Source organism: Psittacula echo (genome assembly GCF_963264785.1).
Source record: "Psittacula echo genome assembly, chromosome: 5".
Taxonomy (NCBI): domain Eukaryota; kingdom Metazoa; phylum Chordata; class Aves; order Psittaciformes; family Psittacidae; genus Psittacula; species Psittacula echo.
The window spans coordinates 18,161,247-18,183,203 of NC_137739.1; the positions used below are offsets into that span (position 1 = coordinate 18,161,247).

The 21,957-nt window shown below is 55.5% G+C and overlaps 3 protein-coding genes across 4 annotated transcripts in view; 2 read left to right on the forward strand and 1 right to left on the reverse strand.

Annotated features, from left to right (window-relative positions):
- RAB40C (RAB40C, member RAS oncogene family) overlaps positions 1-10,178 on the forward strand; it is a 41,071-nt gene extending 30,893 nt beyond the window's left edge. For both annotated transcript variants that reach the window (XM_080617316.1, XM_080617317.1), the window contains 3 exons: positions 5,716-5,793; positions 6,182-6,404; positions 9,097-10,178. In XM_080617316.1, the coding sequence (XP_080473442.1) occupies positions 5,716-5,793; positions 6,182-6,404; positions 9,097-9,377 (582 nt within the window). In that variant the 3' untranslated portion in view covers positions 9,378-10,178. The remainder of the gene's footprint in view (positions 1-5,715; positions 5,794-6,181; positions 6,405-9,096) is intronic.
- Positions 10,179-11,201: 1,023 nt separating this feature from the next.
- On the forward strand, positions 11,202-18,233 carry WFIKKN1 (WAP, follistatin/kazal, immunoglobulin, kunitz and netrin domain containing 1; the record flags this gene model as incomplete). Its single annotated transcript, XM_080618155.1, has 4 exons — positions 11,202-11,279; positions 14,781-14,944; positions 15,737-15,947; positions 16,749-18,233. The coding sequence occupies 4 exons, from the start codon at positions 11,202-11,204 to the stop codon at positions 18,231-18,233; spliced, it is 1,938 nt and encodes a 645-aa protein (XP_080474281.1).
- A 409-nt stretch (positions 18,234-18,642) lies between these two features.
- METTL26 (methyltransferase like 26) lies at positions 18,643-21,935 on the reverse strand. The gene is made up of 6 exons (XM_080619486.1): positions 21,715-21,935; positions 20,186-20,348; positions 20,004-20,063; positions 19,519-19,586; positions 19,076-19,154; positions 18,643-18,999 (listed from the first exon to the last, which is right to left on the reverse strand). Exons 1-6 carry the CDS (start codon positions 21,909-21,911, stop codon positions 18,952-18,954), a joined length of 615 nt encoding a protein of 204 aa, XP_080475612.1. The 5' UTR covers positions 21,912-21,935; the 3' UTR covers positions 18,643-18,951.
- Positions 21,936-21,957: the final 22 nt, after the last annotated feature.

Sequence of the window (21,957 nt, forward strand, 5' to 3'; positions counted from 1 at the left end):
CTGATCTTTGGCTCAAAGGTGGAGGCTTGTGGTGTACTGGAGTGCTTGGGACAGTCCTCCTTTTCTTGCTTCCCTGGGGTTTGAGTTGCTGCTTTCTTATCACAACTGCTTTCATGATCCCTTTCCTCTTAGGGTCTGCTGGGCCAGCAGTTCCTCACCCCATTGCTTCAGGGTCTCACTTTGGGGCAAAAGAGGAGCAGTTGTGTCTGGGATAGCAGAGCACTGGGCCTCTAGGCACCAGTGGGGCTGGTAGAGGGCAGGATGTGTCGTGGTGATTGCAGGGTCAGGGAGGGTGAAGATGGAAACCCAGTAGTGTTTCCACCTGCAGAGTAAACTGAAGGAGTCTGGAGCTTGCTGTGTTGCAGAAGGATTTTTATATTTGTTGTCACAGCGCAGCATATGGTGAAGGGTATTTAGTGATGCTTGAAGGTGCTTCAGGAATCTTTTTGTTTGCTCTTGGACTTCTGCTCTTTGACTTCTTCTGCTTGGCTTTAAGGTCGCTATCACACCAACAGCAGAGCTGGCTGCTGATCTCAACTGTTGGTGCAGCTGTGGCTCTTCTGGTTGCTGTGAGCAAATACAAGCTATTCCAGGTCATCACAGAGAGGAGAAAGAGATGTGATGATGATTTCTGATCCAGTAAGGAAGAAGCAATGCTAGAATCATTCCTGATGTCCTCATTTGCCAGTGATTTAAACAGTTTCTGCAAATGTGTCTTGCCAGCTCTTCTCAGATAGTGTGATACAGAAGGTCCTTTGTGAATAGATTCAGACCATCTACAGGAATCGTTGAAAGACACTCCCATCTTAGAGCTAAGCTGCAGGAATAATGAATATTGTTGAGTTCTGCTTAGGCAGGTGATGTGAGTAGCTGCTGTTTGTCCTGCTGAGGGCTTTTAGTATCCAGGAAGGTGGTGGCTTTTCTGGCAGCTCAGCAGACTCTTGAGATGTAGGCTCTGCTCTACTTTAGTGGTTGATACTTTACCTGCCTCAGGTTGTCCAGCTGTTGGAGGAGCCTCCCCTGCATGCCAGAATGGTTATCAAAAGTTCAGTGATAAATAACTCCCCCTCCAATGTGTTAGCCCATTGGGATATGGTTTCGCAGCAGGATGTAATTGCCCATGAGCCAAGGCCTGGGGTGCCAGCTGGAACGCCCTGACCAAGCATCACTCCGAAAGAGCAGGCAGGAGAGACAAAGTGTTCTGGTTGCTGTCAGTGCTGGATCTTGTTTATGGTTTATCTCATCCTGTGGGTCAGAGAAATCCAGTGTGGGGGGGGGGGTCTGACAGGCTTCTCCAGCAACAGCTTTTTTCCATCAGTGGAGAATACCAGTGAGTGACACTTTCCTGGCCACCCTGGCATCTGCCGTCATTGAGCTCAGGTCTCTCGCAGTCGCGTGAGTCCTTGCTTGCTCCCAGCAGTGTTCTTGTGTGCTTGTGCAAGCTGCTAGAGATCCAGCTCCTAAAGCATCTGAGAAGCCTTTCTGGAGAAGCCTGCTTTGCACTGATGGGTGAGCATGCTGCTTGTCCCCCACCTTTAAAAACTTTGTGCTTGTAAGCCTGGTCTAAACCTGCACCAAGCAGATAGAGCTGATGCTTCCCACACACACACTTTGATTGTGTGGGCAGATCTTTGTAAGCTCCTGCTGAAAGCAAGTTTGGGTTTTGGCAGAATAAGCATCCGCATGTGCTGCTGTATACAATGACACTGGCTGCCAGTATCAAAATGAAACTCCTCGGACTCAGTCTTGCCATAATGATTTGACATTAGGCAGAAGTTCTTCCCTGTGAGGGTGCTGAGGAGCTGGCACAGGTTGCCCAGAGAAGCTGTGGCTGCCCCATCCCTGGCAGTGTTCAAGGCCAGGTTGGACGGGGTTTGGAGCAACCTGGTCTAGTGGAACATGCCCATGGCAGGGGTTTGGAACTGGACGAGCTTTAAGGTCCCTTCCAACTCTACCCATTCCATGATTCTGTGATCTCTTCATGTTTCTTGTTCACTACACTTCATACGCATGGGGGAATTTCTGTTGCTGGTGTGCTTGGGGCCATGCTGATCCCAGTAGTGTGGAAATGAAGTTTTAAAATCCAATTGTGAAAAGACCTGAAACAGGCCTGGGGACAAGTCCAGTCAGTCTACCTCCCGCAGAGGCCTATAGGCAGATTGAGGAGATAAAGAAGAAAGGCTGTTGGAGGGTTGGTGAGAAGTCCACAATACCCTTGATCTGAGAATCTGAGTGTGCAGCTTCTCACTTCCTGCTGGTAAAACCCAGGATACATAATGCTTACAAAGGTGCTTTGTGAAACTCGGAATTGAGAGGTATGGAGATGATAAGGTGTTGACAGTCATCTAGGCACTGAAAGAATAATTTTGGCTGCAAATGGGAACCTGTTAATTTGTCTAGCTGAGGAAATTAAAATTCTGTGCACATGATTCCAAAGGAGACTTTGCAAAACCTGAAAAAAACCCCACAGATCTTACTTGGAGCTGTCTGCAGCGATGGAGCCAGCTCCCTCTCTACGTGCACATCTGTGCTGTTCTCTCTAGGGGAGAAAATGGTCCTGACAGTATATTTGGGATGTCTGCTCTGGAAATGTGACGTCTGGAGCATGCCAGCACTACTTGGAAGATGTACGAGGTTATCTGGCATCACCAGGAGCTGTTTTTAAGACAGCTTCCTCTGTCCTCTGGGGAGTTACAGTAAAGCTGGTCTAATACTCGTGCTGGGGAGGGTGAGGACAGCAGCAAGGCATTAGACAACTTGGCCATGGAATCTTCTAACCTTTGGGAAGCTTTCCTTGGCAATCCTGACCCTAAATGTGCATGCATGAGACTGTGTTATGACTTGGAGGATAGGGTGGCAGACAGTGAGTTCCTCAAGTCGTGATCTTGACCTTGCACCCTGCTTCTGAGAACCTTGGGCTGGGTTTTTGCTGATGTTTTATCCTTCTTCCTATTTAAAGAAGATCCAGGCAGCAGCTGCCAGCAAGCTTAAAAGCTCTCTCCTCCTAGAGCACATTTCTGTCAGAAGCAGCCTTCACAACCTAAGCCTTGGGTCTGTTTCTCTTGGCTAAAGGAACTTGTCAATCCAGAACTGAGATAAGTAGACTTTACTGCACTTGCTGGTCAGTTGTCTTGGAAGGGGGTCAACACACTTTTTGTTTTGTTATTTCCTGACTCTCATTCATTCATATGTGCAGCCTTGGAACCTGAAAGTCAAAACAAATACTGCAACAATTGAAAGAGAGCTGAGAGTCTCTCTTTTTTTCCTTTTTCCCCTCCTAAAATGGGCTGTATCCTGGTAGTGGGTATTTCATGATTGGGTTCTTGGTTTGTGGAGTTTTTTAATTCTGAAAAATCACTACTTCTTATTTTTTTCTATCTAAGCTTAGGAGAAACTGATTCTCTTCTCCAAAACAAACCCAACCTCCCATGCTTTTTGAGAAGGCAGTGTTTTGACTGTACTAGAAATGACGGAGCAAAAAATTCTGGACTCCACGTGCGAGCTCCAGGCTTTTCTTGGAGGAAACTGAAGATGCATCTGCTCTGCCCACACCACAGATACTGCTGCAGTTATGAGAACTTGCTGTCAGGATGCTCAGAACAACCTCAAACCCAAACTTTGAAGGGCTGGCTCTTCAAAGATGAAAGCTAGACCACCATGTGTGGCTTGCCTTTTGTACCCTCTCCTTTTCCCCTTTTTTTGTATATTTGAGCCTTTGTGCACATGGTACAAGTGCAGATGCAGAGGTGCTGGGAGAGCCAGCAAGGACAGAAGCAAGCTCTGCCTGGAGAGCAGCTGCCCTGGATGGATAAAACCCCAGAATCAGAATTGTTCTGACCAAGACCTTTCAGAACAGTAACACTGGGCAGGCTTTGTGAGAGCTGCTTGTTCTGAAAGAGCTTGTGAGAAAGGCAAACAATGTCCAGGCACACCCAGTGTGTTCAGGGAAAGGCTGCTTTTCCAGTCGTGGGGAGCAATTTCAAGTGCTAGCTCAAGACATGACTTTATTATGAGGGTTCAAGTGCCTTTGTGGCATATGTCCTGGTAATTATTATTCTTGTGTGCTCCAGATCTCATGCTGATGATTATTTTTTCATAAACCTGAGGTATATCACGTACCTGGTTCTATACAGGCTTTCCCCAGGTCATCACTGGCTTTGGCAGCAGCGTTGGCAGGAGGACTGGGTAGTTTGTGATTCCCATCTGTGTTGTGGATCTTCCATTTCAATGAATAAAGGAGCAATTCCACTGTTTGGAGGGTGCTTGACAGTCTCTGCCATGTAGCAGGACAGAAGCTGAGTGTATCTAGGCATCTCCTAGGGAGAATTAGGCTGCCGGCTGAGACTTTCTTTTGCCAAATTAGTGTCTCTTTTGCTTGCCCTGGGGACTTGCCATAGGGATGGCTGTTCCTGGAGGATACCCCTGATTCACAGAAGGCTGGTTCTGTTGAACTTGCTGCTAAATGATCTGTTATCCTGGAGTCCAGCTTGGGCTGGTTTGGTTTGCTTTTAGCTTAGTCTCACTGCTGCTGGGTTTCATCCTGTGCTTGTTCCCAGCCACACTGCCACCTCTCGCAGTGGAAGATCATCTGTTCCTCTGTAGTTCCCATTTCAGGGCATCTTCTGCAGAGTAACCTTGAAGTGCCTGTTGTCACTTGAAATGTCCTTGATTGCAAAGAAAGGACTGACAACAAGTCAGAAAAATAACGGGAGAGCTGCAGGAAGGCTGCTGCTTGAGACAGCTCTCTAAATGCTGTATGTGCCCAACTGGTCCTGAGAGGCACCTCCTGATGTGCTGGATTGTGTGCCTGCAGGGCTGTGGACAGCCTACTTTCCTTGTGTCTGTCCTCAGAAGTACTTTGGTTCAAGGAAAGCTTATTTGGTAGGAGTTGCTGTGGACCTGTGTGGTGGCCAGCAGTGTGGTTGTGGTCCTGAGTCCTACTAGCCAGGCTCAGGGTGGAGGTGGAGACTCTCCAAAGTGCTGCTCCATGTCATCACAAGCACAAACTTCCCTGTCCTGCTTCTCTATCCTTCCAGCTCATTGTGCTGCACCTCGAGAGTGTAAGGGAAGTAAGTTGTAGATGTGGGTGGTGTTCAGGAAAAATCAATGTGGGCCTGAGGGTGCTGCAGAGGAAAGGGCAGAGGGGAGGGTCCTACAGTGAGACCTTTGCTCTGACCCTCTGGGATGTCCCAACCTTGCTGTACTACCTTCATTCTCTGCCAGAGTGGCAGTGATAGCAAAGGGATGACAGAATGAGACAGGTTCTGGAGAGGGAAAACCTGCAGAAGATGAGTGTGCTTCGTTAGCTTCATCATGTTGCACTGCCATCTGGCCACTGAATGCATAAGAGGGAAAGAAAAAGACTTGTTTCTGCCTCTGTGAGTTTGTATTGGATTTGTGACAGGAGGAGGGTGTGTTTTGCTCCAAGGTGGAGGGTGTGTTTTGTCACCAAGGCAGTTCCTCCTCCTTCACAGAGACTGCTGCTTTCAGAATGATTTGGGGCATGTTCAAGCCAAAACAGGAGTAAAACCTTCCCTAATAGCTTGGGACAGTGTTAGTACAGACCTCTTGTCTCAATTTTTGCCCTAGCAACCACACAAATAGTGCAGCTGGAGCAATGTCCCTCAGCCTTCTGGTTTCTGCATATGGAGGTGATGTCCTTTTCATTTTGTCTACTATGAAGCTTCCTGATTGCTCCTGGTTTTCTTCCACCAGGGCATTCTCTTGGTTTATGACATCACTAATCGCTGGTCCTTTGATGGGATAGACCGATGGATAAAGGAAATAGATGAGGTAAGTTGCATTGAAGAACATGTGCAGTGGTCTACAGCAAACATCTGGGGAGGTATCACCAGAGATGCCACCTCTGATGTGGGGACAAGCATGGCTGCTATGGAAAGGAAATGATGGCTGCTGGATAATAAGCAAACCAAGGGGATAACCTTCCACCTCTGTGTAATAGAGTAGTAGGAAAGGGCTTGGGAATGGTCAAGTGAGATGGGAAGGTTCCCTCTAAAAATGTCCAGGGGGGATAAATTAGTCTTCCTCATCATGGGAGTTCCTCTCAGTCACAGAGCAGTTCCTGTTTCTTTGCCCTTCACTGCTGTTACAGCTCTACTGGGTGTAGGCCTCCCTTACCAAGGAAAAGCCATGATTTCTCCACTTCTTTCCTTTTTTAAAGCATGCCCCAGGTGTCCCTCGGATCCTGGTGGGAAACAGGCTACACCTTGCCTTCAAGAGACAAGTGCCGACGGAGCAGGCCCGGGCCTATGCAGAGAAGAACTGCATGACGTTTTTTGAGGTCAGCCCCCTGTGCAACTTCAACGTTATAGAGTCCTTCACAGAGCTGTCCCGAATCGTCCTCATGCGCCACGGCATGGAGAAGATCTGGAGACCCAACAGAGGTCAGTAGTGAGGAAGATGCTCCATGTGGGGAAGCCAGGAGAGCTGAAATGGGAGGGATAGGGCTGTTTGCTTAGGTGGGAGGTATGTTATTAGAAACTGGGATCTGTGAAAGCACCTGACATGGAGAAATGCCTCTGGTCAAATAAGTTGAGGCTGAGCCACAAGAAGCTGCCTGTACTGGTGCAGAAACCCAGCAGGCAGTGGTGAGGGATGGGCAGCTCCAGAGGGCAGTTGAGCATGTCTGGGATCTGAATTGCTCCAGGGCACCCTGCACCTCTCCACTTATTCTGGATGAGGCTGCGTGCAGTTAAGCTCCCAACTTGAAAGTACTTCAATCAGATGGCTGTGTGGGATGAATACAAGCATAAGTACCTCTGTTCCCCTCCTTGCCTGAACCTGTGTCTCCTGTTTTGGAGGGAAGGGGAAGCAAAGTGAGCCCAGGGAGCTGAGAGGGACTGAATCGCATCCCTTCTGTTGGCACACAGCAGTGTGCTGGGGCATTCCATGTATCCAGCCGTATGTGCTGCAGTGTAGCAGACTATGAGCAGAGTCCGTGGTACCCCTCAGCCTGCTGGTTTTGGAGCAAAATAGTCTTGGGTCCCACATTCCTGGCTGGAGGTAGCAGTGTGCCCCACTCCTGGGGTGACCTGCACTCTGAGGTGACCTGCCTTCATATGGATCCTCAGCTCCTGCTCACAAGGGAGGGTCAATCCTGATTGCCAGCCCCAGTCACCAACCCTTCTGCCTAGACCCCTGCCCTTGGCCTGGCTGTCATGCCACTATCTCCAGCTCCATGAGGGATGGTGAGCAGGAACTGTGTTGCATTCACAGACCTCTCCTGAATCACCTCCTGAGGCAGGACTTGCAACTGCTGCCTGCGGGGGGCAGAGGCTGCTTGCTTGGGGGTGGGCTCCCTTCTTACAGAGAAGCTGCAGCCCTAATGGAATAGTGAACATTGTTGAGTTCTGCTTAGGGAGGTGATTTGAGTAGCTGCTACTACAGAGATGCTCTGAGGGCTAGAGCAGCTCTGCTCTGGAGCCAGGCTGAAAGGGCTGGGCTTGTTCAGCCTGGAGAAGAGAAGGCTTCTTAAGGGGAGACCTTAGAGCAGCTCCAGTGCCTAAAGGGGCTACAAGAAACCTGAAGAGGGGCTTTGGACAAGGGCCTGTAGGGACAGGACAAGGGGGAATGGCTTTAACCTGACAGAGGGGAGACTGAGATGAGCTCTTAGGCAGAAGTTCTTCCCTGTGAGGGTGCTGAGGCGCTGGCACAGGTTGCCCAGAGAAGCTGTGGCTGCCCCATCACTGGCAGTGTTCAAGGCCAGGTTGGACGGGGCTTGGAGCAACCTGGTCTAGTGGAAGGTGTCCCTGCCCGTGGCAGGGGATTGGAACTGGATGAGCTTTAAGGCTCCTTCCAACCCAAACCAGTCTGGGACTGAGTGACTGGGGGCTGCCTGCCTGGAGGTGGCCGTGTGGGTTTCGCTGCAGGCTGGAGGTGGAAGCGTGCCCTCGTGTGGCCGCTTGCTAGGATAGCCACTCCAAGCGACTTCCCAAAGCAGGCTCACGTGATGTAAACCGAGCTACGAGGACGCTGAAATGCCTGAAAGGGCAGAATCCTCTTCTGATCCGGTGGGATCTCTGTTGCTGCAGGCGCTCTGCAGAGAGCCGGCTCCAGGCTCTGTGGCGGCTGCTGCTCCCCAGGCAGGTCCAAAATGAGACTGTCCTACACTGGGACTTGCTGAACCTGTTGCCTCCTTTCCTGGGCGTGTCCTTTTGGTTGCCAAATGACAGCTTGAGAAGCCAAGTGCCTGGTGGGATGCTATCCAGAGGACCCTGAACAGGCTTGAGAGGTGGGCCAGTGTGAACCTTATGAAGTTCTACAAGGCCAGGTGCAAGGTTCTGCCCCTGGCTTGGGGCAATCCCCAGCACAAACATAGGCTGTGGGAGACTGGATGGAGCAACCCTGAGGAGAAGGACTTGGGAGTGTTGGTCAATGAGCAGCTCCCTATGACCTGGCTTCAGTGAGCGCTTGAGTCCAGAACTCCCCATGTGCTGGGCTGCATCCCCAGGCAGTGAGCAGCACGAGAGGGAGGGGATTCTCTGCCTCTGTCGTGCTCTGGGGGGACCCCCCCTGCAGTCCTGATCCAGCTCTGGGGCAGCAGCACAAGAGGGATGTGGAGCTGGTGGAGCAAGTCCAGAGGAGGCCACAGAGATGCTGTAAGGGCTGGAGCAGCTCTGCTCTGGAGACAGGCTGAAGTGACTTGTTCAAGGCCAGGTTGGATGGGGCTTGGAGCAACCTGGTCTAGTGGAAGGTGACCCTGCCTGTGGCAGGGCGTTGGAGCTGGATGATCTTCAAATCCCTTCCAACCCAAACCAGTCTGTGGCTCTGTAAGTGTGAGCAGGGCTCTGGTTGCCCAGGCACTGTGTAGGGAAGAGGGGTGGCAGTGTCTAAGCCATGTGTTGACACCAAGCTGGCGCCTTGCAAAATGTCTCAAATGGCAGAGCTTAGCTTGGGTTTCCTGTTTTCACTCAAGTAATCTGCTCCCTGTTACAGGCTTTTATTTAGCAAGCTCAATCCTTATTATTGTCTCCCCCCAAAGGAGCAATTACTGTGCAGCATAAGGAATAGGTGTGGGGAGGAGGCAGTCCTTGAAATCTCTTGTCCCTTGACTTCTTTGGTCTTTCCTTCCACTAGTGTTCAGCTTACAGGACCTGTGCTGCCGAGCCATTGTCTCCTGCACCCCGGTCCACCTCATCGACAAGCTGCCCTTGCCTGTCACCATCAAGAGTCACTTGAAGTCCTTCTCGATGGCCAATGGGATGAATGCAGTGATGATGCACGGCCGGTCCTACTCCTTGGCCAGCAGCGGTGGTGGGAGCAGCAGCAAAGGGAACAGCTTGAAGAGATCCAAATCCATCCGCCCGCCCCAGAGCCCCCCACAGAACTGCTCACGCAACAACTGCAAGATCTCCTAGCAGGATGCTCACCTCGTGAGCTTCTGCCATGTCCGCACCCACCCTCCGATGTACAGCTCTTTGCACACTGACCCCTTTGCCACTGGATCCCTCCGGATGGGCCACGCTTGCTTTTCCGATGGCACACACCAGAGTTAGGAATGTGCTCACGGTTTTGGCTTCACATAGGAAGCGTGGTGCCGGCTGGATCTCACAGCACTGGTGGGGAGAGAATCTGCCAAGTGACCCTCCAAGAATGCTTTTGGGCTTTGCCTCTCAGCCTGGTGTGGAAAATTCAGCAGCTGCCAGCTTGGGGAGGGGGGAAGGGGAAAAAAAGCTCATCCAGGCTCAATGGAGAAATGGATTTAATGGAAGATTGAGAGGCTTAAGGGAGTAGGCAAGGAGAGTCTGTGCTGCAACTTTAACTCTTGGACACCTGAAGAGATTGCTGGTGCAATAGTGATCATTCAACGTAGGGAAAACAAAAGAGAAAAACAGGGACAGAGGACTAATGACAGTTTTCACCGGGATGTTTACCTGCTGTTGCCAAAAACCAGAAGGAAGACAAGGCAAGAGTTGGCCAATGAGAAGGGGAGGGAGCAATCCACTTGCCTTCTTCATTTATTTATGTAAATATTATACATATATATATAACACTTGTTTTTTAAGGTTTTTTTTAAGAAGCAGTCAGGGAGAATTTTATGCAGCCATGTACATATGAGCACTGGATTAACTTTCCCAGTGTCAGCAAATGGGGAAAAGTGGAGGATTTCCGAACAAAAATACCCAAATGCTTTAAGAGACTTTAAATCACCACCTGGGCTTGTGCTGGGGGGTGGGGGGGAGGGGGCTTAAATACTATGTATGCAGAAGGAAAGAACAATTTGTGTATAACCTTCCCCGAGCTGCTTTATTCCCATCAGTCCCTAAAGTTTCCAAAGGCAGGGTGGGATGTGAATGGCTCGAGGAGCAGAACGAAAGGGCTGGGGTTTCGGCTTGTTTTCAGCAGCTCTGAGGTCAGACTGATGCTGTGCTCGCTTTGCACTTTCTGACACATGGATGATGGGGCTGAGGAGCAGAGGCTGGAAATAACGCGGCCAAAGCAGAGGAAAACCACTGAATTTTGTCCCATATTGCTGCAAAACCTCGGCCACCACTTCCAAAGCCCTCTGTCCGCAACACCCCTGTGCACCACCCCTCAATCCTGGCTGCTTCTTGCTTTGTGCTTCCAAAGACGCTCTGCCTCTGGTAGCATTGCTGTGGCTCCTCCTGGATGAAAGTGGGGAAAGGACAGAAGCAGCTTTTCCCACTGGAGCATGAAGGAGCAGGGACTGAGAAAAGCTGAAAGGTTTGTGTGGGGGAGATCAGTGAACCCCCAGGTCCCATCATGGCAGAGTTACTTGGTAGCCCCAGGGAACTGGGAAAGCAAACTGCTTTGTTCTGGATTGTGCTCTGTGGCTTGTGGTGTGCACGTGCTGAGAGAGATCTTCTGTCAAGCAAGTGCAGTATGCATCCTGGCTTCATCCCATGGCTGACCTGGGCTGGAAACTCACCTGGAGCCTTGCAAACAACACCTAGCCTTTATTGCAAAAGCTTGGCAGCTGGGACTAAGCGATCCTTGACAGATCCTTGTAGGCAGCCAGGACGTGTAGATTGTGAGTAGCGTGGTAGGAAGTGAACTGCTTTTCCTTTTGCTTCTCAGTGAGGAGCCTGGCTAGTGCAGTGCTGCCATCTCCCTCCTGGTGTTAGCAACTCCTCAAGGCCTGGCCTGGCTCTTCTCCACCCCCAGAGCAGCTTGTTGCATTGCATGGGCAGAATGAAGCCGTGGCGCCTCCTGCACGGCCGATGGACCCGCTCTCTTCAGGCAGCAGCCAGGGGCGCATCCCTCCATGGAGAACGTCTCCTTCCCCAAGCAACCTGGAGGTGAAGGAGCCTTCCCCCTCCCTGCTCTGTAGAACAAGATACAGTAGAGGGGTCAGGCCTCTTGGCTCGTCTCTAGCATGCTTTATTGCCCAGCTCAAATGAGCGAGGAGAGAATTAAACCCTAGGCAGATGGAGGGGGGAGAAGAATCCTTTGTAGTGGTGGTTTGGCTCCAGAGCAAAGCCGCAGCCGGGCCCAGCGCGGTGGCACAAAGGCTGGGGGATTTGGAGAACCTGTCTGGAGTGGCCGGCACCTGCTTCCCACCACTTGACACGCAGCAGAAGACAATCGCTGGCTCAGCAGCCTGAGGATATACGGCCAACAGGTGATGGGCACCACAGGGGCAGGGTCGCTTCTGGAAAACAGCACCCTGGGCTTCCCCTTGGCAAGGGGGGGAAGAGGGATGAAGGCTTCCTCCTGCACCCACAGAGCTGCTGCATGGCTGGAAACAAGATGCACCGCTGCTTGGTTTGGCTTTGCCACGTGTGGCTCCTCCCCACACCCCTCTCCCTGTGGCTGATTTCTTGTTTTCCCACTCCATAAGGTCTCAAAGGATCCTGGCTGTAGTGAGGAGGGAAGATCCACCTGGAGCAATTGCTCAGCAAAAACACTCTTTTTTGTTGTTGTTGTTGTTAATTTAAAAGGAAAAATTGTTGCATCTTATGTCAACACTAGTCTGTAGCTGCTCTCCAACACTTGCACCATTCCTGAGTTGGGGTTTAGGGGGTTTTTTTTGGACTGTCCTTTTATTTTTTTTATTCCTTTGTACAGTCAGTGTTGTTCAACTGATTCCACATGCGTTTGTTTTGTATAAATTAAAGTCTTTTTTGTTGTTGTTGTTGTTGTTTTGAACTATCCATGGTGAAGTTGGATCAGTTTTGGGGCAGGCTGGGAAGAGGTCGAAAGGAAAAGGTAGGAGTTGTGCCCAAAGGTGGGGATTTGGGGCTGCTGCAGTTGCCACTTCCAGATCATCCATGAAAACAACTTGGGTTACAGTTTCTGATTCCTGGTCCTGGTGGGGTTTTGCCCTTCTCTGATCAAGCAGAAGCTAAATCTGTTCTTACTCTATCTGCGTTTTTCAGAGAATGGCTGAGGCTTGGATTGTGGAGCTCTAAGCGCAGACAAGTTGGCAATGTGTTCAGTCATGTAGGTGGCTGCAGCTTGTGTGGGGCTGTGCTCAGGCCTGGGTACACAGCGGCAGGTTTTGCAAGTACAGCTGAAGCCTTCACTTGCTGGGGAGCGGCGGGTTTCTCCCACCCAGCCCAAACTGGAACACGCTGGAAGCCAGCCTGGGATCAGCGGGGCTTTGAAATGGAGAAGGTGCTGTGGGGAGCTCAGAGCACCCGTGTCTGGGAGCCCTAGCACAGGGGCTTTGCTCCTGGGTGCAGGGAAACTTCTCCCCTGATCCCCGTCTCTGTGCTCACAACCCGCCTCCCCTTGACCTCCCTTTTCCCTGCCTGCTCACTTCCCTGGGATCAGATTTTCCACTTCGTACCAGACCGGCCACGCTTGTTTTAACAGCTTAAGCAGTAATTGCCAGGGCTGGGAGGGGGCAGGGGGGAGATGAGATAGTGTCTGCAGCCTGGAAAACCCTGGAGCTAAGGTGAAAGCCTGGTCAAGGAAGAGCCTTTTTTTTCCCTTTCCCCTTTTCAGGGGGGTTCTGGAAATGTCTGTGCCCTCTTGCCAGCAGACACAAAGGCTGTGTGTGGTTTCAGGTGGGTAAGGACAGCTGGGGCCAGTTACGCTGGAGCTGCCTCTGCTTGGGAAGAGCAGGGAGAGACAACAGTCCACAGCCTGAACCTGGGAGCAGAGGCTGGGAGAGCTTATGGGGGTTCCTGATCCTTGGGGAAGGAAGAAGCTCTGGACTGCTTCAGGTCTTTCCTTGTTGAGTGTGCTCCTCCCAACCCACCTTCCCCTTTTGAAGATATCAGGTTGGTCCCACTGTCCCCTGCAAGGGTTGTGCCATGCAGGGTCCACCATGGGTCCCGTCACAAGGAACGGTGACCTGCACCTGATGGCACCTGAGATGCTTGACAATGTGGTTGCGCTTGCCCATGGGTGCAGTGGTGGGGCAGGAGCCCTTTGAGGCCCAGGGAGGTCTGTGGCTTTTTTCCAGGACAGGGTGCTGAGCCCCTTCCTGTGCTCCCCTCGCTTGGAGGGGGGAGATGAGACATAAACCTAGGATTTGTGTCTGGGATCTTTGAAAGTGACTCCAGGAGTTCCGTGTTTGGGCTGCAGTGGGAGCTTGGATGCAGAGATGAAGTTTGGGAGAGGCTGAAGTTTTAGCTCCTTCAGATGGTGAAAGTGTCCTGGGCTTGGCCAGAGTGGTGAGAGTCACTTTTGAGTCACAGAACCCCAGACTGGTTTGGGTTGGAAGGGACCTTAAAGCTCATCCAGTCCCAACCCCCTGCCACAGGCAGGGACACCTTCCACTAGACCAGGTTGCTCCAAGCCCTGTCCAACCTGGCCTTGAACACTGCCAGGGATGAGGTTTTCTTTCACCTTCTGTTGGGTCCCCAGGCGTGGGTGAGGGTCTTGAGTCATTGGGAGCTGCATTTCCAACCATGCAGCATCCCTCTGGCTGCTTCTGATCTCAGTGACACAGGGATGAGGTGTCTTGGACTCTGGTGTGGGACATGGGCCACACCGCAGGAGCTGCTCCCACAGTTCCAGAGAGGGACCTCTGTGACAGGAACTGACCCAAACCGTAGCACCAGCATCTTCTTAGACCATGTTGTGCCCAAGTGGACCCCAGATAGTGCTGGGTGAAAGCTGAGCTCCAGGTTTTCCTTTCCTCCTTCCCTCCTGTTCCAGCACCCTTGGAGGACCCTGGGGCACCCCAGTGTGGCTCAGGTGCATCCCTGGGGAGTGAGGTGCTGTGGCAGCCTGCACCCTGCCAGAGTGAGTGGGTCTGGGGGCCAGGAGTCTCCATGTGCTGCTGGAGACAGCCGGTGTCTGGGATTGGCTGGATGGAGCAGGCAGGGTCAGGCTGACCTGTTTGCAAAACACCTCAGCAGCCCCCCCATGAGCACCCTGGGGCACTGTAACCTCTGCTCTGCACCCAGGGCCAGCCAGACCCTTGGATGGCTGCTTGGCCTTGAAACCATGGACCATGGGACACACTCCAGCTCTCCATGTGTGGTCATGGCAAGCTGCTGCCATGCTCCAGGATTTGAGGTCCCTGGGGAGCCCAAGCGCAGAGCAGCGTGCTGGATCCTGATAGCCCCCCAAAATGCCTGCTCCAGTGCAACAGGGCTTCCCCCTCGCCAAGGACTGGGTTGGCACTGAACACTGCATGCACAAGGACCACTGGGGTGCAGGTGGGTTTGAGTTGGGTTCCCCCCTTTTCTTTGTCCCTTCCACCACCTGCCCCCAAGTTTGCAGCGCTGTGGAGCAGGGGCTGGAGACCCCAGGGCAAAACTCTCTCAGGTGGGTTTGCTGCTCCACAGCAGCTGAGGGAAAAGTTAATCCTCCCAGAACACTGTGGAGTGTTCCTGCTGCAGGTCAGTCCCACCAGGGATCATGGGGATCTGGCTTCGGAGTCAGGGCCAGCTCAGGGCCGGCTGCAGAATGTGCTCCAGGAGGTGGTTGCAGCCAGGATGCAGTGTGAGGAACCATCCCATGGGGCTGGCTTCCAGCTCTGGAGAGACAGCCTGGCCCTCAATCGGTGTGGACGGAGCGCTGGGTGCTGGTGGGCACCCACTGCGCTGCCAGGAGAGCTGGATGCTGTGCCCAGCGCTTGAGGGATGCCGCATGGTGATGAGGGATGAGCAGGGCAGACACATGCCAGTGCCAGCACCAGCTCCCACTCCCGAGCTCAAGGCTGCATCCACCCACAATGACAAGAGGCCAGGAGCGGGGTGAGGGGCTCCCTGGTCAGTGTGGGTTCCGCAGGTCTCCCCGCTGGCAGCCCTGGATGAGTGGACCACAGGCTCTGGCTGCTGTCTCATCCTGCAGGAATTCAGCTCCATAGGCTGGGTGGGTTTTGTGTGTGTGTGTGTCCCCTCCTTCCACTCTCCCTCTTTGGAGACTTTCTGCATTCTGCCTTTGATCTCCCCCTGCCGTGTTTGCCCAGCCGATCGCTGGGCTCGCCGGGGTTAGAGGCTGAGGTCAGCGCCTTTCCCATTCCAAACACCCAGAAACATCACTGGGAAGGGAGGGGATTCAGATTACAACCTTCCCGTCCTCCCCTTCCACCCCACTCGCCCTGCTGAGCCGCCGGGGAGCCAGGATGGACTGAGACCCTCTCACTAAGGGAAGAAGGACCAGGGACACCGCTGCCACCGTGTCCCTGGCACCTGCAAGCCGAGCGGCGGTGATGGATGGAGGTGGCCGGCAGCATCGCTGGTGGTCCAGCAGGCCCTGAAGAGCAGAGGTTTGGTCCTCTCCTCCTCCTCCTTCTCTTTGTCCCCCCTCCTTCCCCCTCATTCCCTCCATCCTGACTGTGATTTCTCACCAGCGAGCCAGGCCGGCGGTGTGGGGTGGCCAAGATGCTTTCACGTGGGAATCTGGTCCCCGTGGGCATCGCGCTGCTCCTGCCCGTACTGGCGGCGGGGCTGAGTCTGCAGCCAGCCAGGACACAGCACCCTGGGGTTTGCCCCAACCAGCTCAACCCCAACCTGTGGGTGGACGCACAGAGCACGTGTGAGCGCGAGTGCCGGGATGACCAGGTGAGCAGGCGGGGGGGATGTGGGGGACCCCAGGGACACGCTTTGGGTGCGGGTCCTGTGCATGGGGCTTGTTCCTGTGCAAGGGGCTCAGCCCGGCTTCAGTTTTACCCACCCCCTCAACTCCCCACTGTGGGCTGGCATCAGCGGTGCTGTGGAGCTGCTCCCCTGCCCCCTCAGCAGGCAAAGAAGCTGCTCATGCCCCCCCCCCGTGTCTCCTGTAGCCAAAGCACCCCCACCATGCACCCCCAGGATGGTCCCACCCAGCCAAAGGGCAGGGATGGAGGGACCATATTGTGCTGGGACAAGGACCTACATCAGACAGTGGACAGCCCTGCACCCCCCACTTTTATCCCTGTGGTCAGGAGCCCACCCATGGACTAGGCTGTCCATCCTGGAGAGCTCCAGCTACAGGCTCCATAAGGATGAGCAGGGACATCAGCACCTCCACCTTACTTAGTGTTCCTACACAGTGGGAGACTCATTTGCAATTCATCTGTGTAATGAGTTCTGCCTCCCCTCAGCTAGCAAAAGAGAGGGGTGAGATGCTGCGTGCTGGGGGGGGGAAGGACTAACATCATTGCAGTGCACCCCTCAGCATCCTGGGTGAGTCGGGGGGGGCTGAGGGTGGGCCATGGCCAGTGCAGCCCTGCTGGTGAGGGCTGGAGGTGCTGAGGGTGCACGGGGCTGCGTGGGGTCACTGCCCACTCAAAAGCCCCACAGGGGGTGGGAGCAGCTCCCATGGCAAGGTGGTGACCTGCACATCATCCCCCCCTCACCTCTTTCCCCCCTGTCCCTGGCCAGGACTGCGAAGGGTTTGAGAAGTGCTGCACCAACGTGTGTGGGCTGCGGAGCTGCGTGGCCGCCCGCTTTGCCGATGGCAGCGCACCCGCGCCGGCGCCCGCAGCCTCATGTGAGAGCTTCGTATGCGCTCAGCAGGGCTCCGACTGCGACATCTGGGACGGGCAGCCCGTGTGCAAGTGCAAGGACCGCTGCGAGAAGGAGCCCAACTTCACCTGCGCCTCCGACGGCCTCACCTACTACAACAAGTGCTACATGGATGCCGAGGCATGCCTGCGCGGCACCCGCCTCACCACCGTGCCCTGCAAGCACATCTTCACCTGGCCCGACACCAGCCCTGTGCCGCAGGAGACCACAGCTCGCCCCACACCAGGCGCTGGCCCTGAGGTGCCGGTGCCCCCCGCTCTCTACAGCAACCCCTTCCACCAGTCGGTGCGCGCCGGAGGCACCGTCAGCTTCCGCTGCGACGTGAGCGGGCGCCCACGCCCCGACATCACCTGGGAGAAGCAGAGCGAGCGGGAGGAGAACTTCATCATGCGACCGGACCAGATGTACGGCAATGTGGTGGTCACCAACATCGGCCAGCTCGTCATCTACAACGCCCGCCATGAGGATGCCGGCATCTACACGTGCACAGCCCGCAACGCCGCTGGGCTGCTCCGTGCCGACTTCCCACTGTCAGTGCTGAGGCGGGAGCCGGGGGCCGCAGCCCTGGCCAGCAGCCCCCAGCCCTTCCCCAGCGCCGAGTGCCTGAAGGAGCCGGACCGGCGGCGCTGCGAGGCGCTGGAGGTGCGCTGGCACTTCGACGCCAAGCAGGGCTCCTGCCTCACCTTCCGCTACGGAGGCTGCGGCGCAAACAGGAACCATTTTGAGACGTATGAGGAGTGCCGGGCCGCCTGCCTGGGCAGCACCCGCCCTGCCTGCCTGCTGCCCGTGGTGCAGGGCCCCTGCCAGCACTGGGAGCCGCGCTGGGCGTACAACCCCCTGCTGAAGCAGTGCCACTCCTTCGTGTATGGCGGCTGCGAGGGCAACACCAACAACTTCGAGAGCAAGGAGAGCTGCGAGGATGCCTGCCCCTTCCCCAAGAGCCTGCAGTGCAAGGCCTGCCGCCTGAAAAGCAAGATGGTGCTGAGCCTCTGCCGCAGCGACTTCGCCATCGTGGGACGCCTGATGGAGGTTGTGGAGGACCAGGACTCCGGGATCGCGCGCTTCGCCCTCGAGGATGTCCTCAAGGATGAGAAGATGGGCCTCAAGTTCTTCAATATCAAGTACCTGGAGGTGACCTTGACCGACATGGACTGGAGCTGCCCCTGCCCCAACATGACGGTGGAAGACGGGCCGCTCATCATCATGGGTGAGGTGCACGACGGCATGGCCACGCTGGACCCCAGCAGCTACGTGCGGGCGGCCAACGACAAGCGGGTGAAGAAGATCTATGAGCTGATGGAGAAGAAAACCTGCGACCTTCTCAACCGCTTCCAGGACTAGGGCAGAGCTGGGACATGCTGATATGGGGGGCTGCAGACCCACCATGGAAGGGGAGCCCCACACCAGTGCTTGTATCCTGGGGTTACCACCACCACATAGCTCCCCACAACCCCATGCTGAGCCCCAGCTCCCACCTCCCCTGTAATTTATCTGCCACATGCCCCCCGTGTACCCTCCAGCCTGGTCAGCAGCAATAAAGGAGTGGGTTGGGGTGGGAGATCTACCAGGAACCCCCCTCATAAAAACCTACCCACTGCACCAAAGCCTCTGGGGGCAGTGCAGCACCCCAGGGTGCTCCCTGTGCAGGATGTGATCCCCTTCGGTTGGTGCCTGGGGGTATTGGGGATTCCCCTAGTGCCAGTGCTGCAAGCATTGGGGGGAGCGAAGCCTTGGCATTTATTGTGGGGAGCAGCATCACAGTCCTGGGGAGGGGATGGGAAGAGGGATGGGTCACCCCACCACCAGCACAGCATCCTCCAGGGAAGCTGGCACCCAGCAAGTTCTATCCCATGGCCGAAGTGCTGCTCCCCCCCAGTGCCTCCGCCCCCCATGGCACCAAGCCACGGTAGCTTCCCTGGGCCACCGCATTGCAAAGGGAGCCCCCTCAGCCAAGCCCAGCCCCAGCTGGGGCAAGTGGGGCGCTGCCCCATTGCCGGGTGTGACCCCTTCGAGGGGGTATCAATGGGGGGTGGCCGTGCCGGGAGGTGTCACAGGCAGGTTACAGCTTGCGGAAGATGAGACTCTTGTTGTTGGCCGGCATATCCACCTGGAAGCACGGAGCCGGGGTCAGGGGGTCCCCACTGGCACAGGGACCCCCCCAACCCGCACACCACAGCTCTTACCATCCTCTCAAGGTGCAGCCCGTTGGCCTCAGCCAACTGCCGCAGCAGCGCTGTGTCCCGAAGACCCCAGGCAGGGTTGCTGATGGGGAGGAAGGTGTGGGTCAGACAGACGGACATATCGCACCCCGGGAGCTGCCCCATCTCCCAGCAGTGCCCTCAGGTGGAGAGGGCTCCCCCCAGCCACTTCTTTAGGTCTTGTCTTGAAGGACCATGCAGGGAACGAGCTCCCTGTGGCTGCTGGCAGCATGGGCCGGATGGGCAGGACAGACAGCATGGGCACCATGGGCAGCATAGGCAGGATGGGCAGGACAGACAGCATGGGCACCATGGGCAGCATAGGCAGGATGGGCAGGACAGACAGCATGGGCACCATGGGCAGCATAGGCAGGATGGGCAGCATGAGCCACCAGCAGCCCTGGCCCTTCCCCACCACCCTCGCCTACCTCTGCCGCAGGCTGCGGTCAAAGTCCACGTTGCTCTGGGGGCTGATCCGGCCATCCACGGCGTAGGGCTGCCAGGACACAAAGCTGGAGCTGCAGGCAGGAGCCATCAGGTGTCCCCCCTGAGCACCTCCCAGCCCCATGGCTGCTGACGCCACCATGCCAGGGGAGGAGACACAACCGGAGAGGGACCATGGGCCCCGTCACTCACAGTGTGTCCTGTCACAAACCATGGGCGCTCCCACTCCTGTTTTTTGTTGGGGTGAGGGAGGACAGGATCCCTCCCATCCCTGGCGCAAACAGCCAAAGCCGTCCCATCCAGAGCTCGGTATGTGCCCCAAAAAGCTGAGACTCTCCAAACCCAACACTCCCCATTCCTCAGCCATACCTGCAGCTGCCCTCCCATCCACCCTCCCCAGCACCCTCATTGCCACCCCACACCCAGCAGGATGCTCCTGCACCAGGATTCTCAGCCGAGCAGTACCCACCCCGTAGGTGAAGAGCACACCTCCGGTCTTCAGCAGCACCCCAGCACCTTTGAACAGGCCCTGGCGAAGAGACAGGTGGGGAGCGGGCATCAGGTGGCTGGGGACACCCCATGGGATCCCCAGAGCCAGAGCCAGGGACATGGCAGGGGCCAGCCTGGGCGCAGCCCTGCCCCACTGCTCACCTCGGTGCAGGCCAGCTCCGTGATGTGCATCATGTTGATGCTGACCAGGAGGTCAAGGCTGGCGGGTTGGGTGCCCCCCCAGGTCTCCCAGCCCTGTGAGACGTCCAGCAGGATGGGGGTCAGCACGTTGGGCACCCGCATGGCCTCGGCGTAGGCAGCGATGCTGCAGGCATCAAACTCCACGTCAACCCCAGCCGGGGCACCCCCTGCACTGAGCTGAAAACCTGCCCATGCTGGCTGCCCACAGCATTCCCCAGGGGGAGTCTCTGACGGCAAATAATAAGGTTGTGCTTGCAATGCAGCCTGGTGGCGGGCTCTACACAGGACAAGGGGGTCTCTTTGCTTCCCAACAGGCATCCGGAGAACTGGCAGTAGCCGGACAAATGGTGGCACAGGGACTGAGAGGTCCCAGTGCCTAAATAACCCCAGTCCCCCTCCAGCAAGGCAGCCAGAGCACGCTGTCCTCCCCGCTGCCTGCGTGTGCTGCCTGCACCCACGTGCTCAGGCTGCCTGCACTCTGCCTGCACCCACATGCCCCGCTGCACCAGCACTGTGTGATTTGCAGTGATTTATACCCTTTCTGGCCCGTTCACCACCTGGGTCTCCATTCCCAGCTGGAGCAGGGAACCACAACCTCATGGAGGATTATTTTTAACCACTATTTGAGAGGTGGTGGTGGGAAGGACACCGGCTGCAGCCCCATGGACAGGCTCAGCGTTTGACACCCCCTCACTGCACTCCTTATTTTCTTATGGGGGAGATTCCTCTCCAGTAGGTTTATTTCCTGAATGGAAACCAAAGCCTTCTGAGCCTGGCGCTGCAATGCCTGGAATGGGCATTTGGCTGTGGCTGGACCCACACGGAGCAAATAAGCAGGGCCCAACACGGCCGATGTGATACAGGGCAGGGTGAGAGCTGCTGCCAGTGTCCCGGGCATCCAGCCCGGAATCACCATGGAGCGTTGCGGGTAACAAAGCACAGGGGGCACTTGGCAGGCAGGGATGGTTCTGTAGTGGGATGGGCTGGTGGAGAGAGGAATACTAGGGTTGTCTGGGAAAAATCAAGTGCTAAGCTGGGCAGCCTGGGCTGTTTGGGGCTTGGATATCTGGGATTTTCTGGGAATATATACCAAGCGTTGACTTGGGGAGCCTGGGCTGACCATGAGTTGAGTGTGGTGGTTTTCCTGCGTCAAGCAGGGGAGCTGGGGCTGTCCAAGAGTTGAATATTGTGGTTTTCCTGGGCAAAAAATTAAGCAGGGGAACCGGGGCTGGCTGAGGGTTCAGCATTGAGCCTTTTCTGAAATAAAATAAGCATTTAGCTGTGGAGCCCAGGTCATCTGATGCTTGGATATCGGCTCTTTCCGGGAGCAAAAAGCAGCGCGGGGAGGGAGGGAGCCCGGCAGGGGGGCCACGGGCGGGAGGGTCGGGTAAAGGGATGCAGGATGTGCCCCCTCATGTCCCCCCATAGCCCCCATTGTCTCCCCAGATCCACCCATGGCCCTCCCCAGCCCGCCATACCCCCGCTCATACCTGCGCAGCGCCCTCGGGTCGACGTCCGAGGGCTGCCAGCGGGTGTGGGGCAGCGCCTGAGCAAAGTGCGCAGCGTGGAGCCCCGCGCCCGCCCCGACCTCCAGCACCCGCAGCTCGCCGGGGCCGCACCCCGCGTACTGCCGCAGCACCGCCAGGATCGGGCCCTTGTTGCGCTCCGCAGCCGCCGGCGCTTGCATGGCCGGGAGTGCTGGCTGGGGAGTTTGGACTACAGCTCCCAGCAGC